Source organism: Pristis pectinata, chromosome 3 (genome assembly GCF_009764475.1).
Source record: "Pristis pectinata isolate sPriPec2 chromosome 3, sPriPec2.1.pri, whole genome shotgun sequence".
NCBI classification, from domain to species: Eukaryota; Metazoa; Chordata; class Chondrichthyes; order Rhinopristiformes; family Pristidae; genus Pristis; species Pristis pectinata.
The window spans coordinates 56,184,497-56,201,859 of record NC_067407.1 but is presented as its reverse complement, the minus strand read 5'-3'; the positions used below and the strand labels follow the sequence as shown (position 1 = coordinate 56,201,859).

Here is a 17,363-nt window from a genome sequence, read left to right as displayed (position 1 = left end):
TGCTAAATAAAACATACCTATCACTGATGGAAACTAGAAAGTCCTTTGGCGTAGATGAAAATAACTCGAAATTTGCAACGTCAAGCTGTCTGACTTGAATGGGTTCACACAACTCAATTACAAACCTACAAAATGAGAATGTCATATTGCTGTAATAATATGAAACTATTAAAACAGGAAGTCATTCCACCTTCAATTGCATTCTATAACTGTGCACAACCTGTATCAAATCAGAACAAAAGCATCAGGAAGCTGCGCAAGTATTTAATGAGGAGAAACTTTAAAAAAATTTTTGGCCCAAATTTACCACTTACCAAATTTTGGCGCTGCATGGATTTAACATGTACAAGTCCATATTTTCCATTAGAATTGCTGAATTACTCTGCAAGGCAAAATTGTAATAAACACCTTCAGTAATGAAATGTTTATACTGATTTTAAAAAATGCAAATACTCCCTTCTTATCTAAAGAGTCAAAAAGGAAATGTGAAAGCTTTATATCTTTCATATTCCCATTGCAGAAATTTAACACTTGTATAAAACAAAATGCTACATGTAGGATTACTTTCATCTTAAATCCACCTTTTCCTGCAGTGAGTTTTTTTTTTAAAATGTTCTTGTTGGCACAAAAGCCAATTTTCAATCATTTTAATTGGCTACACTTAATATCAAATAGCTGAGTATGCCAAATATAGCAAAAAGCAAACACCATGGATATTATGCCAATGCCTTCGCTCTAGTACTAGCTGTTCCAGTACAGCTATATGACAATTATCTACCTGACAAAATGGAACACTGCATAGATATATCCAGTTCTGTAAAAGTAGGACAGATTTAATCGTCCACTAAAATTTCACCGATTTATCCTGAATCATTAAAGGGGTAGTCAACCATGGAATCATGCTCCACTTACTCATCCCACCCAGCTCCAAACCTCATAATAACCTTGATCCAAAAAGGGACAACAGTGCTAAATTCCAACAAGAAGCGAATGACTGCCAAGAAATCAAGGGAGCATCAGATTGCCCATTTCATCCAAAAAAAAACTTTACCAAAATTGGTCATTGGGAATTAAAACTTTCCACCTTTGAGAGTTATTTGCAGGCCCATCAATTCAGCTCCAGGACATTACTGCAGGAGTTCATTAAGCAATGCACTATGCCTAAACATCTTCGGCTGTTTCATAAATTACTTGCTCTTCCTCATTAGGTCAGAAAAGTGGATACACACTGCTCTCTGCTCAACACTGAATGTCAATCACAACTCCATAGATAATACTTGAGTGCAGTAAGACCCAGATAATTTCCAGGCTCAACCAGAGTGCTAAGTAGCATTCATGCTTGTTAGGCAATGGCCATCTCCAATGGGAATCCAAACACCCCACCTGGCACTCAATAGCACGATCACTGTCATCACATCCCACATTAACATAATATTAATCAGTAGTTTAATTTGGCCAGCAACCAAGAGAAAGGTCAGAAGCTGGATTTCTTTTCTTTTTGCAATGAGTTACTCACCTTCTGACTTTAGATGGTAGAAAGGCTTCTGGAGAAAGGAAGATCATAAGAATAATGTACTACTCTCAACTTGCCTGGATGAATGCAGCTCCAATAGCATTCGAGGGCCACAAACATTCAAGACAAAGCAGCCTGTTTGATTGGCACACCGGCCACCATACCAAATATTCACTCTTCACTATGGTGACCCTCAGCTGCAGCGTATATCAACTAAAAAATTTGCAACACCCCACCACAATGTCAACAGAACCAAACAAGTGACCTTGGATGCCCAAGGAACATGACTTGTGGGCAATGGGAATGCCAGCAACTACAAGTCACACACTATTCAAACCTGGAAATAGATCAACATTTTGTCAAATCTGGGTAAAACAAAGTTGTCACCCAACACTGCGTGCACCCCACACAGTAGCAAAATGTCCATCACTCCTCTCCACCACCCCCCCCCCCAACAAAGACACTTGGAAATGGACAAATGCAAGGAACAATAAATGCTAGCATTGCCATTGTGTTCTATGCACAAATATATCTGTTCCCACTCCTAAGGTCCTTCCGTTCAAGGACATCATATCACTGTTACATCAAACCAGAATTTACTATAGTAGGATGTAAATTAAGACTTGATCACATTTGTGAGAAATTATGTACCTTTAACATTTAAGAAAAAGAAGATTAGAATGCCCACTCTGAGCCCAATGAGTCCATTGAGCATTGCTTTGAGAAAGTTTTTGTTTTGTTATCCTCATCTGGCAAGTGCATTGAACTTCACTGAAAACATTCAACTGTACTGCACAACTAAAACTGGCCAGTGCCATCCTTGCCACAGCACTACCACACAACACAGGGATGCCAGGAGGAATTCAGATTTGACCTGTTTTTGTTGAGGCACACATGCACGTCCTTAATGTGGTAAGTAATTATGGTCAGAGGACAGAGGCTGAGGGCAAACCAAGTTGAGGGGCACAACACTGCTACACTATCCTTGACACAAACAGGTCAAGCCTTTTAGCATTCCTTTCTTCAATGGAAACACACTGATAAGGAACCATAAAAACGCTACAACAGAAGACAACATACTTACTACGTGGGGGGAAAAAAAACAACCTTTGATTAAAATATGCAATACCTTAGCTTCTGGATTAGCAGCCAGAATTTTTGCTCCACACTCTACAGAGGCATAGTTGTTGAAGTTTTTCTGTAGCTTTTTTCCAGAATGAAGCCCACCACTAGAAGTATGCAGTGACTGGCCTGAAAGAAAGTCATCCATTGTTTTAGTCCTAACTTCAAGTTATTACTTGAAACGCAAAAAAAAACAATTTGTTCTGGTTCATTAATACTACCTTTGACTAGGAGCCTTACCAACTTAAAGTTTAAATTCACCATTAAAATATGGTGCAGTTATACAAATAGAGAAATTATTTAATGTCTACTCATCCTTAATATTCAAAGTATTGATAAAGTCTGAACAATTCTCACCTTCTCGGAGTTGCAAATAAGTCAAATTTAGGCTATGGAAAATGCACTCTCCAGAATGAGCACTGGAATACAGATGCAAGTTTACAAGCAGGAGTACTTAGATCAGAGTTGACCAATGCGCACAAAAGTGTTCACACCATAGAAGTAAATTAAAGAGATGCTTTATGGCAGATAATGTAGAAAAACTTAAAAGGAGAATTGGATAGGCATTTAACGAAGTGACTAAGTAACAAAATTTTAGGAACCAGGCAATGGGACCGCAGTATCTCTTCTGATCCTGTAGTTTTATTCCTATTTCTCAGAGAGGAAACCTGAGAATCCAGGAGAAAACCCATGTGATTAAAGGAAAGAGTGAAATCTCCACACAGAGTGACAGAGGTTAGTATTGAACCCAGGTCGCTGGAGCAATAACTAATGTACCATCATGCCATCCTTTGTTTCCATTTACTCAGGTAATCTCAATGATTTTTCAATACATACTTTTCTCCTTCTCTTCTTCCATGACTTTCTTCTTCCATTCATCAAATGAGGGAATATCTCCTGGATCTTTAGATGGAATTGAAGAAGAATCTCCAACATCTACTCCTCTTGGAACTTCAGTATCCTACATGGGTCAAAAACAAAAGTTCAAATTCATATGGACTTGCATTTAGACTATTATGGATACTTGACTAATTTAAAAAAGTTTCACTGTTTCAAACACAAGATTTTGCCAAGCATAATAAAAAACTATTTAGTACTTTGGTGCATCTCCTTCTCGGCCTGTATGCACTAGATCATTTCTTGACTCCAACTTCAGTACCCCCCCATTCATGACCCAAAAAGTCAATTTTACAATTTTCAGACAAATACTTGACAAGTTGCAGGAAAAATACCTTTCCCATCAACTGAAACTTTTTTGCCCCCTGACAAATAAACCCTCACACAACATAGGTATAAATGAATGAAGACAAGACTGCAGATGCTGGAACCTGGAGCAAAAAGAAGAATGGAACTGCTGGAAGAGCTCATGCCTGACCTACTGAATTCCTTCAGCAGCTCATTTTTTGATCTAGGCACAATGAATAACTACTTCAACCCCCATCCCCCCCACCCCCAAATTCAGCTAAGCCTCAAGTTGGCACCTATAAATTGCTTGTTACAGTAATAATCCTTGTCAAGCAAACTTCCAAATTCATAACTTTTGGTCATCCAACAAAAATTCTAGAGACTAGTGTAGAATGGAATTTAAAAAAATCAAGTCCTACACAAAATAAAAGCACGATGGCACTGAGGACTAGCATTTCACTAGATTGATTCTGGATGAAAAGGGTTGTCTAATGAGGAATGACTAAGTAGTTTTGGCCATCTATACTCACTGAAGTTTAGTAGAACAAGAATTGAAAGATGCAAGATTCCAAGGAAACTAGACAAGGAGGACGTACAGTGGATGTTTCCCCTGTTGGGGAAAATCAAAAATACTAGGCATAGTTTCAGAATAAGACAGATGAGAAGTAAATTTCTTCTCGTAGAGGATCACAAATCTTTGCAACTGTCTACCCTAGAGAGCAGTGAAGGCAGAGTCAAATACATTCAAGGCTATGATAAATCTTTGAACTAGAGGAATTAAGACTTGTAGGAATCAGTCATAAGAGCTGAGTAATGGTCAAAACCAGTTCAGTCATGATTCCACTGAATGGCAGAACCAGCCCAGGGGTCACTATGACCTACACCTGCTTCTATTTCTCATGTTCCTGCTTGACTGCATTGTCAGCTCAATTAAATGAGCTGGCAGCATAACAGGTGCAAAAAGTCATGCATTTTTTTAAAAAAGCAAACCACATCCAGTGCAACTAGTTTCTATTTTTTTTCTCTGCTACGTTTTTTTTAAAATAAAAGGAAGTCATAGAATCAGGCTTTGCTTACAACAGTGATTTGACCTGGGGCTTGTGACCAAGAGGTGCTTTTTTAAAGTTTGTTTTAAAAAAGCTGAAACTTTAAGATATACCAGCACTAAAAGGTACACTCTCAAAAGCTTTTAAGAAAATCACTTAAATTTATTGGAAAAACTCAAAAGTATCATATATACACACTTTACAAAAATGTCACTTTCAGTCAGTTAAACTAAGTTCCCTCACAAGTGTTGAATGATAATGAATACAAAATGCTTTAGTAAACAAATTTTCAACTCTATTCATCAAACGTTACCAAGTATATTCAAGAAATATCTTCTGAACCACTTTTTTAAAAAATAACAGCCAATTTTTCCACTGGTTAAATATCAGACTTTGAACTGACGACATGAAAATGAGAAATGGGAAGTGTTTCAGAATGGGTAGAATTTCAGCAACCAACTACTATCCACAGATCTTTGGTTGCAGTTATTAAAAACTTGGACAATGTCTTCTTGCTCTTTGTTCAATTTAATGAAGATGATACCAGACTCTCCACAGAACAACCACATTGAAAAATGCTCTCATTTAAAGCTTTTAATCAAACAATTTAATTTATAACCCATTTCATTGATATTTTAATGTTGGCTTATTTTATTGCTAAAGCCAAGATAGTTTTCAGGACTGGCCTTTGTATTTCTAAGAATTGCCCTGGGGCGGGGGCGCAGGGGGCAGACTTAAGACACCATGCAATTTTAAATTAAATATCTGGGCATTCCAGAGAATGAAAATTCAACTAACCATAAAAATTACACATCTAACATGATGTTGTACTGAAATAATTCTGACCTCTGCCAACTCTTCCTTCTGTAAGGCCTGTGTTTTGTTGGAATTTTTTTCTATTGCTGGCTTCTCTTTGTCAGCTTTGGGCACAACTGTCTTTGGAATCTCAGAAAGAACAGGTTCAGAACTGGAATTGGGTGCTTTTCCCTTGCCATTTGAAGATTGCTCCTCATTAGATTTTTCCTGAGGACTATAATAAAGAAACAAATTATTTCCAAATCCTTCATTCTGCAGCCAGAAACATAACAGCTATTAGTACATTTTCTACTTGTATTATGGTCATTTCTTGTAATATTATTTGTACAATAATAAGCAAGCAGAGCATGAAGCAACCAGGCACTGCACATCCAGCACAGTAGAGAAAATACATCTTGCAAAGCCATATAAGCCTTGAGCAACACTCACCTTTCAGGCAGACTGGTATAGGAAGGGGGCTTGCTTTGAGGAATAGCCTCACTGTCCCCTCCAGCTTCACAGTCAGCTTTTGACTGTTCATAGCTTATTACAGGAATATCATCACTGGAATTTTCTATTGCACTATAAAAAAATAATAACACTGTTTAACATATTGCTTCATTCAGAACTTCCTCCAAACTGCCTGAATAACTTTAAGAAACTTAATAGAAACACATCCCCCGAACTAATCAAGCATTGTTTTTAAATGTACAGAAACTTAGCCTTAACGATTGTTAAGTAGATACTCGCTTTCATTCTGATTGCTTCTCATATAGAACATAGAAAACCTACAGCACAATTCAGGCCCTTTAGCCCACAAAGCTGTGCCGAACATGTCCCTACCCTAGAAATTACTAGGCTTACCCATAGCCCACTATTTTACTCAGCTCCATGTACCTATCTAAGTCTCTTGAAAGACCCTATCATATCAGCCTCCACCACCGTTTCTGGCAGGCCATTCCATGCACCCACCACTCTGAGTAAAAAAAACTTACCCCTGACATCTCCTCTATATCTACTCCCCAGCACCTTAAACCTATGTCCTCTTGTGGCCACCAATTCAGCCCTGGGGAAAAGCCTCTATCTACCCTATCAATACCTCTCATCATCTTATACACCTCAATAAGGTCCCTCCTCATCCTCCGTCTCTCCAAGGAGAAAAGGCTGAGTTCCCTCAACCTGCTTTCATAAGGCATGCTCCATATTCCAGGCAGCATCCTTGTAAATCCCCTCTGCACCCTCTATGGCTTCCACATCTTTCCTGTAGTGAGGCAACCAGAACTGAGCACAATACTCCGTGGGGTCTGACCAGGGACCTATATAGCTGCAACAATACCTCTCGGCTCCTAAATTCAATTCCACGATTGAAGGCCAATACACCATATGCCTTCTTAACCACAGAGTCAACCTGCGCAGCCGCTTTGAGTGTCCTATGGACTCGGACCCCAAGATCCCTCTGATCACACTGCCAAGAGTCCTACCATTAATACTATATCCCGCCAACATATTTGACCTACCAAAATGAACCACTTCACACTTATCTGGGTTGAACTGCATCTGCCACTTCTCAGCTCAACTCTGCATCCTATTTATGTCCCTCTGTAACCTCTGACAGCCCTCCAAACTATCCACAACACCCCCAACCTTTGTCATCCGCAAACTTACTAACCCACCCCTCCACTTCCTCATTCAGGTCGTTTATAAAAATCAAAGAGTAAGGGTCCCAGTACAGATCCCTGAGGTACACTACTGGTCACAGACCTCCACTCAGAATACGACCCTTCAACAACCACTCTTTGCCTTCTGTGGGCCAGCCAGTTCTGGATCCACACTGCAAAGTCCCCTTGGATCCCATGTCTCCTCAACTTCTCCATAAGCCTCGCATGGGGTACCTTATCAAACGCCTTGCTGAAATCCATATACACTACATCTACTACTCTCCCTTCATCGATGTGCTTAGTCACATCCTCAAAAAATTCATATCAGGCTCATAAGGCAGGACCTGCCCTTAAAGCCATGCTGACTATTCCTAATCATATTATACCTCTCCAAATGTTCATAAATCCTGCCTCTCAGGATCTTTTCCATCAGCTTACCAACCACTGAGGTAAGACTCACCAATCTATGATTTCCTGGGCTATCCCTACTCCCCTTCTTGAATAAGGGAACAACATCTGCAACCCTCCAATCTTCCGGAACCTCTCCCACCTCAATGGACGACACAAGGATCACCGTCAGAGGCTCTGCAACCTCCTCCCTCGCCTCCCACAGCAACCTACGGTACATCTCATCCGGTCCCGGTGACTTAACTAACTTGATGCTTTCCAGAAGCTTCAGCACCACCTCTTTTCTAATATCTACATGCTCAAGCTTTACAGGCCACTTGAAGTCCCCACTACAATCCCCTAGATCTTTTTCTGTGGTGAATACTGACAAAGTATTCATTAAGTACCTCTGTTATTTCTTCCAGATCCATACACACTTTCCCACTGCTGCACTCGATAAGACCTATCCTTTCGCATTTCATCCTCTTACTCTTCACATACTTGTAGAACGCCTTGGGGTTTTCCTTAATCCTGCCGACCAAGGCCTTCTCACGTCCCCTTCTGGCTCTCCTAATCTTTCTTAAGTTCCTTCCTTTTAGCCTTGTACTCCTCCAGATCTCTAACATTACCTAGCTCTCTGTACCTTTTGGAAGCTTTTCTTTTCCTTTTGACTAGATTTATTATAGCTTTCGTACACCACAGTTCCTGTATCCTTTCATGACTCCCGTCTCATCGGAACATGTCTGTGCAGAGCTCTGCACAAAAACCTCCTGAATATTTGCCACATATCTTCCATACTTTTCCCAGAGAACATCTGTTCCCAATTTAATCTTCCAATTTCCTGCCTGAGAGCCTCATAATTCCCTTTACTACAAGTAAACACCTTTCTAGCCTGTCTGTTCCTATCCCTCTCTAGTGCTAACGTAAAGGAGATAGAATTATGATCACTATAACCAAAATGTTCACCCACTGAGAGATCTGACACCTGACCAGGTTCATTACCCAATATCAAGCACAGCCTCTCCTCTTGTAGGTCTAGCTACATACCATGTCAAAAACTCCACCCCATCTAAACCCCTCACTGTCTGGTGATGCCAATCAATGTTTGGGGAAATTAAGATCCCCCATCACAACAACTCTATTATTCTCACACCTTTCTAGGATCTACTTCCCCATCTGCTCCTCAATAACCCTGTCATTATTGGGCAGCCGATAAAAAACACCCAGCACAGTTATCCACCCCTTCCTGTTCCTAACCTCCACCCACAGAGACTCCATAGACAATCCCTCCACGACGTCCACCTTTTCCGCAGCCGTGACACTATCTCTGATCAACAGTGCCACTCCCCCACCTCTCTTGCCTCCCTCCCTGTCCTTCCTGAAACATCTAAAACCCGGCACTTGAATCAACCATTCCAGCCCCGGAGCCATCCAAGTCTCCATAATGGCCACCACATCGTAGCTCCAAGTATCGATCCAAGCTCTAAGCTCATCCGCCTTGTTCACAACACTCCTTGCGTTAAAATAGACACATCTCAAGCCTGTCTGAACACGTCCCTTCTCTATCACCTGCCTATGGTACTTAATCCTAGCCTCCTCTATTTGAGAGCCAAACACTTCTTCCCTAGTCTCTCCAGTACAGATCCCACCCCCCCAACAATTCTAGTTTAAACTCTCCCCAGCAGCCTTAGCAAACCTCCCCGCCAGTATGTTGGTCCCCCTGGGATTCAAGTGCAACCCATCCTCTTTGAACAGGTCATACCTGCCCCAAAAGAGGCCCCAATGATCCAGAAAACTGAATCCCTGCTCCTTACTCCAACCCCTCAACCACGCATTTAACCTCCTCCTCATTCGGTTCCTATACCCACTGTCACTTAGCACAGGCAATAATCCAGAAATTACTACCTCTGAAGTCCTGCTTCTCAACTTCCTTCCTATTTCTCTATAGTCTCTTTTCAGGACCTCATTCCTTTCTCTACTTATGTCGTTGGTACTAATATGTACCATGACCTCTGGCTGTTCTCCCTCCCCCTTCAGGATATCTAGGACACAATCAGAAACATCCCAGACCCCGGCACCTGGGAGGCAAACTACCTTCCGAGCTTCTTTCCTGAATCCACAGAATCACTTGTCTGCCCACCTAACTATATAGAGTCTCCTATCACTAGTGCCCTCCTCACTCCTTCCCTACCCATCTGAGCCACAGGGCCACTCTGTGCCAGAGACACTGCCACTGTTGCTTCCCCCAGGTAGGCTGTCTCCCCCAACAGTACTCAAGCAGGAGTACTTATTGTCAAGGGGTACAGCCACAGGGGTACTCTCTAGTACCTGACTCTTCGCCTTCCCCCTCCCCCTCCTGACTGTCATTCTGATGTTCCCAGTGTGACCACCTGCCTTTTACTCCTATCACCTCCTCACTCTCCCTGACCAGACGTAGGTCATCGAGCTGCATCTCCAGTTCCCTAACATGGTCCCTCAGGAGCTGCAGCTTGACACACCGGGTGCAGATGTAGCTTCCCGGAGGCAGGGAGACACTGGGAACTCCCACATCTGACACCGAGTACAGGAAACTGCACTCATACTCCTTCCTTAACTCAAGTTACCTACCTTTCCTCGCCCCTTTACGCCTAAGCCCCTTGAGCCAAAGCCCAGAACACTCTGCTACCTCTCACACAGCTGCCCGCTCCGACGCTGCCCACTGGATATGGCAGTTGGCTTTTTAAACTGCCCGTGCCGTGCCTGCGCAGTCCTGCCCCCACTCTACCACTTAAAACTTTTACACCCTTATAAAAGTACCTTATAAAAACACTAACCCTAATAAATTACAACCCTATTAAAAACTAAGCCTTATACTTAAGACCCTTAAATTAAATACCTTAAAAACATCACATCATTGCTGTATTTTGCAAAAAATAATTCTATTTTAGCCCACCAAGATAATCCTTTAAGTCCATGAGTAAATTTCACATTTTGGTTGTTTACATTTTGCTGGATAACAAGTAGGTTGTTAGATAGTGCAGGACACTTGCCTATGCTGAGAGGAGACGTTTTCTGAGGTAGATGGACTGGAAACGTTATCAATACTAGCAGCTACACTACGAGGTGGTTCCACTAGTCCTATAGAAGGCTCCAATCCAGGTTCAGGAAAATCAGGCTGTTCAGATTTCACATACTGTATATAAAGAAAATATTTTTTGTTAAAAGGCAAAAAGACTTGTCCCAGTTAAAAGCCTGACGTGGACGCAATGGACACATAACACTTCCATCGGTTCACAGTATCAGCATTTCAATTAAAATTCTGATTAACGATATGAACTTCTATTGCCTCAAGAAACTTTTCAGCTACCATGGCACTTACACAATGGGTCTGGACAAAGTTTGCAGAATAAAGCAATCCATCAAACATCAAAATAAAATTTAAGATGGACTCTTATTTTAAAACCTGATACCTTAAGATTTCCACCTTAACACAAAACAGTTTTCCTCTTTCCAAATGTTGAAACAGATTGAGATGCATCCCCTACTTACTTGTACAATTTAGATTCTCAAATCTAGCCTCAACTGGAATCATTAGTTTCTAGAGTTAATTATAATTGAAAGTTTCTCAAGAGAAAATGCATTTTTTTTAATATTTCATTTTCAGGATCTTAGCATCATTCATTGCCCGACTTTAACTGCCTCAAGATGCTGGTCAACCTCTGATTGTTGCAGTGCTTCTGGTGAAGGTATCCCTGCACTGCTGTTGGGTAGCTAATTCCAGGATTTGGACCTAGCCACTGGCGATACATTTTAAAGTCAGAATGGTGTGCAACTCAGAATTTACAGGTGGTGATGTACCCATATCCCTGCTATCTTCATCCTATTTGATGGTAGAGTGTGTGGATTCAGAAGCAGCTGTCAAGTTGCCTGGGCAAGTTAACTACTATGTATTTTGTAGTTATACGCACTGCAGTCACTATGTGCCAGTGGTGGAGGGCATTAATTTTTTTTTATATATACACAAGTGTGGTTGGGGTACCAAACAAACAGGGCTGCTGTGTCCTGAATAGTGTCAATCTGCTTGCATTGTTGGAGCTGCACTCACTTAGCCAAGTGAAGAGTATTACATCAATGCCTTGTGGATTGGCTGTCAGACAGCAAGTCAGTTGCTGCAGGATACCCAGCCTCAGACCCTCTCTTGTACCATCAGCATTTATAATAGTGGGCTAATCACGTTTCTTGTTAATGGGGACAATATAGCCCCACCGGGATATTGATGGTGAGGTGCTTGGCAATAGTAATACCACCGAATGTCAAGAGTAGGTGGTTGGGCTCTCCCTTGTTGGAGATAGTCATTGCCTGGCATTTGAGGTATGAATGTTACTTATCACTTATCTGCCCCTCTCCAAATGTTGTCCTAGTCTTAATGCGCACAGACCTGGACTGTTTCGTTTGCTGAGTTGTGGTGAATAGAAGAAATTACTGTTGAATCATCTGTGAATGCCACAACTAATCTAATTATAGTAGGAATGTAATTGATGAAGCAGCTGAAGATAGCTGGGTCAAGAAGACTGCCTCAAGAAAGTCCTGCTGTGACATGCTGACACAGATGATTGACCTTTGATATTCATAACCATCTTCCTTTGTGAAAGCTATTAATCCAGCCACTGGAATATTCACCCTTCAATCCCAATTGACTTCAGTTTTACCAGGGCTCCTTGATGTCATCGTATTCACAGTCACCTCACCTCTGGAATTCAGCTCTTTAGTGAATGTTTGGATTAAGGTCATCATGAGTTCTAGTGCAGTGGCCCTGGTGAAACCCAAACTGGGCCTCAGCAAGCAAGTGCTATATGGTAGCATTGTGGATGACAGCTTCCATCACTTTTATTGGGAGTAGAATGATTGAGCCAGATTGGATTTGTCCTGCTTTTCCACAACATCAGGTAGACAGTGTTATAACTGTACTAGAACAGCATGGAGGCACAGTTCATTCTGGGCATTAGTCTTGATGTACTGCAGCTGGAATGTTGTCTGCCTTTAATATATTCAGTGCACTCAGGTCATTTCTTAATATCACATGCAGTGAATTGAATTGGCAATAAACTGACTTTTGTGATGGCTTTGAAATCAGGACAATGCGGAGATGGATCATCCATTTGGCATTTCTGGTTGAACATTGTTACAATTGCTTTGAACTCCATTTTCCTCAAATGGAACAACCTTTCACAATTATTAACAAACAGTACAAATGGGAACAATGGACTTTAATGCTTACTGTTTCATTCTATCACATATTACTATTAAAATTTCTTACTACCGTATTTTAAAACAATGCAGCTTACAAGACAATCTATATCCCATATGTCATGAAGAATATCTCAATGTCAATTTACACATACAAAAAAAAATTAACTTAAAATCCACACTTCCAAATAGCCCTCCAAATCACATACCATCTCATGTTGAATAAACATAATCCTTCCTTCACTGGAAGGATTGACCAGAACTCCCTATCAACCACACTGGCAGAACTTCATCTCATGAACTGTAGCAGTGTGAGAAGGTGGAACTTTCACGCTCATACAGAATTAGGAATGATCAATAAATAATGGTTTTTGACAGCAATGCTCATGACTTTAAAAAAATCATGACTCAGACAAAGTAAACAAAAAGACTACAAATTCCTTTTCTGCCACCAGGCTGCAAAGGAGTTAAAGTATGCCCACACCCAAATTATTAACTTCTACATGCAAGCTATTGCTGTGCGATGTCACAATTAACTGTGATTCCCAACTCTGGACAAACAGCCATCCACTGTCATGGTCTGTGTGTGAATAATGGACCTTTTGTACAAGCTACCAGAGAACATCCAAAGACAGCTATTGAATCCTACTCCAAAACAAAAAGTACTTTCAAGAGGAAAATGTTGCATATATTTAATAAAATGCTCAATAAAAATGTTGTGAAGTGAACCACCCCCCACACTGAGGGTAAACTTGTTCTTAGAAGGAGTGAACACATTTTGCATCAGCTGGACTCAACTGTAAAATCCTATAAAAAAGGCACAAGCTCATTTTAAAACCACCCGCTGTCAAATCAGTTTGAAGGAATGTATCTTTCCCAGTCTAAAAATAGCAACATAATTGCTATCAGCATTTAACATTTCAAGACAAAATATTTTCATCAAGTCAAAAAGCTATACTTGGTCCTGCTAGAGATACTGTACCATTAGATCTATAATCACATCATATCCTTCCTTCTAGTCAGGAAAACATTTGCTTTTTCTTCTATAAACACTTTACAAGTACTGCAATTTCATTTTCTCAATTTCTCATGCTCCTCTTAAGTCTTCAGCACAAAACTGACCAGCAAATATTTTACATGGCTTTTGCAATGACTACTACTGTCACAATGATGAAAGGCTATGAATTAATGACCCACTTGAGAACAGGTTTATTCAAATGGCTTAAGTATTACATTCAAAACATGCAAATGCATAAGTAGATAATATTTTGCCTTCAGAGACACTGAACTTAAAATGTGCAAATGATAAGTTACATTTCACAACTGAAAACGTTTAACATAGTTTAAGATACATAAAATCTTACCTGATGGTTTGCTTTTGTGCACTCTTCTAGCGGGGGATCTAGCTGACTACTAATATCTGAATGTTTCACATCTGTGGATTCATCAGCTGCATCCTGCTTGGGCTAGATTATTATATTAACATGTAACTTGCAGGTAAATGGTATTCTGACAGTTAGACTAATCTAAACAAATGGTAATGTAACACGTTAGCAGAATGACAAGTACACACTCAGTTCCTGCCCAGGTGAAAATGAGGAATTTAACAGCACAGTGCAACCAATTGCTAAGCTTATTAAAAACATTTATTGTAAATAAATTGAAGGATAGGAAGACAAGTTTAATTCTTGGGACATTTTACCTCGAAACAAATGATCTGAACTTGAAAGAGTATTAATCTTATTGTGATCCACTAAGAAAATTACAAATTAAAACTTTTTACCTTTTCTTCAAAGTGCTCATTTTGTGCAATACGTGTTTCTAATGAGGAACTCTCCCGTTGCCCAGTACAACCTACATGCCAATGAGGGCACCTGTCAATGGAGAGAAATGTTTATGAGCAAGATAAAGGGACGCTCAGAAGTATCATTTTATGACAAGCACACAGAAAAATCTGCAATGTTTATGGGCAACTTGCCTCAGTGCCACTTTCATCATGTATTTTGGCAACAACCCAGTTCCACCTCATCACCACGATGTCCAAATTATCAGACTAATTGCCTGACTAAATGAGCAAAAATTTCCTCCAAATGAATACAAGGAAGACTTAAGCCTAACTCAGCCTGCCACAACTCCCAGGACATAGTAACTGCCTTCAGTCTTCTTCCTGGCAACTATCTGAAGCAGAAAAGACTATTATACCAGAGCTGTAAGTGTCAGACCCCAAGATTCAAACAGCATAGTCACATTATCGCCAGGATCACTGATATCAATTTCTGTAATGCTACTCAAGTCCACCTGCCCCAGATCATGCGCTTCTCAAACAGCTGCACATACTCTTTAAACATCTCTACTTCTGCCAATTCTTACAAACTCCTGGCTACCTCCTTCATTCTATCCTCCCAAACTTGGTCCCATTTTACCTAGGTCTGCTTTCATCCCTTAAAAGTTAGCTTTCACAAGTTAGAAATTCTTCTTTAGATTTTTCTTTCTTCTCCTCCATTACTAATTTAAACCTCGATTCAGTGATCACTCTTTCTACTGACATGGTGCATCTCATTCTTCAGCATCAGATCCAGCAATGCCTCCTTCCTGGTTGGGAAGGAGGAATACCAGAATACAGTATTCAAGGAAGTTCTCCCAAAAACATTTCAGAAATTCCCCTCCCCACCACTCTAACACTGCTCCAATGGATATTTAAAATCTCACAATATCTCTGCCCCACAGTTCATGCACATTTTTATACTTCCCTGTTCCTCCATCTAATTTGCACTATTTGGAGTCTTACAGACTAGCCCCAGTAAATCGATCACATGCTTTTTGATTCTCAAAACATCCTTTCTGAAACTACAATGACTTCTATAAATAATGTCACTACCTCCCTTTCATCTTTTCTGATGGAATTTGTACCCATGAATAGTAAGCATCCATTTTTAAGCCACACTTCAGTTTTTTTGCCATAATATCACATTACCACACAACTATGTAGCTCACTAACCTTTGACTACACTATTCACCACACTATGGATTTGCACACATGTAGTTTTCTACATAAGCTGTCCAGTTTGCTCTCATGTAATATGCTACCATTTTCTTTTCTAACACTGTCCAACACTCACTTCTTCTGCACCATATTCCTCTTTTCTACTGCTAAGACCATTGCCCGTTCTCCTGCCAATTAAACCAGTGCCAAGCATACTGGTTAACCTCTTTGCAAGAGCATCAGTCCCACTCTCATTGAGGTATATCCCACCCCTTTGGAATTGGTGCATTCTGCTCAAAACCTAGAGATCTCCCTCCTTCACCACACCTCAAGCAACACATGGATCTTCCTTTTCCTACTTCCATTTTCATTGGATTGCTCCCAGTGCCACATGCCAAAGATTACTACCCAAGAGGACCTACTTTTAAATGTTCTCCCTAGTTCCTGAGAGTCTAACCTTAGCACCTCAGCACTTGCCCTCTCCAACACAGTTGGGACGGACTTGCAAATAGCAGTCTCCTACGCCAAGGTCTAAAAGCACAAGATACATGTAAAGATTCATGACAATTTGAGAATAGTTTAGATATAAAGCAGTATTAATCACCATTCTTCAGTTTGTGGTATAACACTTCAAAAGCTCCACCTTCTAATCAACAAAATGTCACCAAGAGCAATAAAACAAAATTTTTAAATTGCAATGCAGCGATAAGATCTAAAGAGAAACAATCTACATACGAGGTTATGCTCAAGTGTAAAGGTGGCAAATATGTTCTGTAAACTTGACTTCTTTAAAGCTCATTACCAACTGATTACCATCCCTAGTAACTTTACATAAATCACCGACATCTAAAATCAAGACCACAAATCCACACTTTAACAAATGGATAACAATAAATTATCCAGAAAAATAAATGGGATGGGGTGAAGGGGGAGAGACAGATGGGAGAAATAGGCCATGCTGTACTTCAGAATAATCCCTTAATTATGCATTGACAATAGAATCAAAATTTCCAGACCATCAATAGAGACATGGCAAGTTAAACACTGGATTAACACACAAAACCAAATGGCGGCTTTGAAGCTGACTAGAATGTTTTCTAAATTCCTAAATATTAGAGTTTGTTTTAGAATAATGTGTACATCTGCAAATCCAACTGACTGGTTTCTCCCCTCGTAAAATAGTATCTTTACACCATCTTGCACAATTACATTCATCTGACATAAATCCAAGTTAAAGCAGAATTGGTAATTTGTTTATTATTGCTACATCTCAAAATACAGTGAAAAGCTTTTGTTTGCATTCAGATCATTCCATACTTAAGTGCATCAAGGTAGTACAAAAGGAAAAATAACACAGAATACAGTGTTACACTTACAGAGAAAGTGCAGTGCAGGTAGACAAATAATGTGCAAGGGCCATGACAAGGTAGATTGAGAAGTCAAAAGTC

General features: G+C 40.2%; 1 protein-coding gene across 2 annotated transcripts in view; it reads right to left on the bottom strand.

Moving 5' to 3' along the window:
- suco (SUN domain containing ossification factor) overlaps positions 1 to 17,363 on the bottom strand; it is a 79,603-nt gene that overhangs the window by 34,013 nt on the left and 28,227 nt on the right. For both annotated transcript variants that reach the window (XM_052012179.1, XM_052012180.1), the window contains exons 2-10: positions 14,716 to 14,806; positions 14,297 to 14,398; positions 10,736 to 10,878; positions 6,112 to 6,243; positions 5,713 to 5,896; positions 3,473 to 3,596; positions 2,643 to 2,764; positions 315 to 382; positions 18 to 125 (exon numbers count right to left, since the gene is read on the bottom strand). In XM_052012179.1, the coding sequence (XP_051868139.1) occupies positions 18 to 125; positions 315 to 382; positions 2,643 to 2,764; positions 3,473 to 3,596; positions 5,713 to 5,896; positions 6,112 to 6,243; positions 10,736 to 10,878; positions 14,297 to 14,398; positions 14,716 to 14,806 (1,074 nt within the window). The remainder of the gene's footprint in view (positions 1 to 17; positions 126 to 314; positions 383 to 2,642; positions 2,765 to 3,472; positions 3,597 to 5,712; positions 5,897 to 6,111; positions 6,244 to 10,735; positions 10,879 to 14,296; positions 14,399 to 14,715; positions 14,807 to 17,363) is intronic.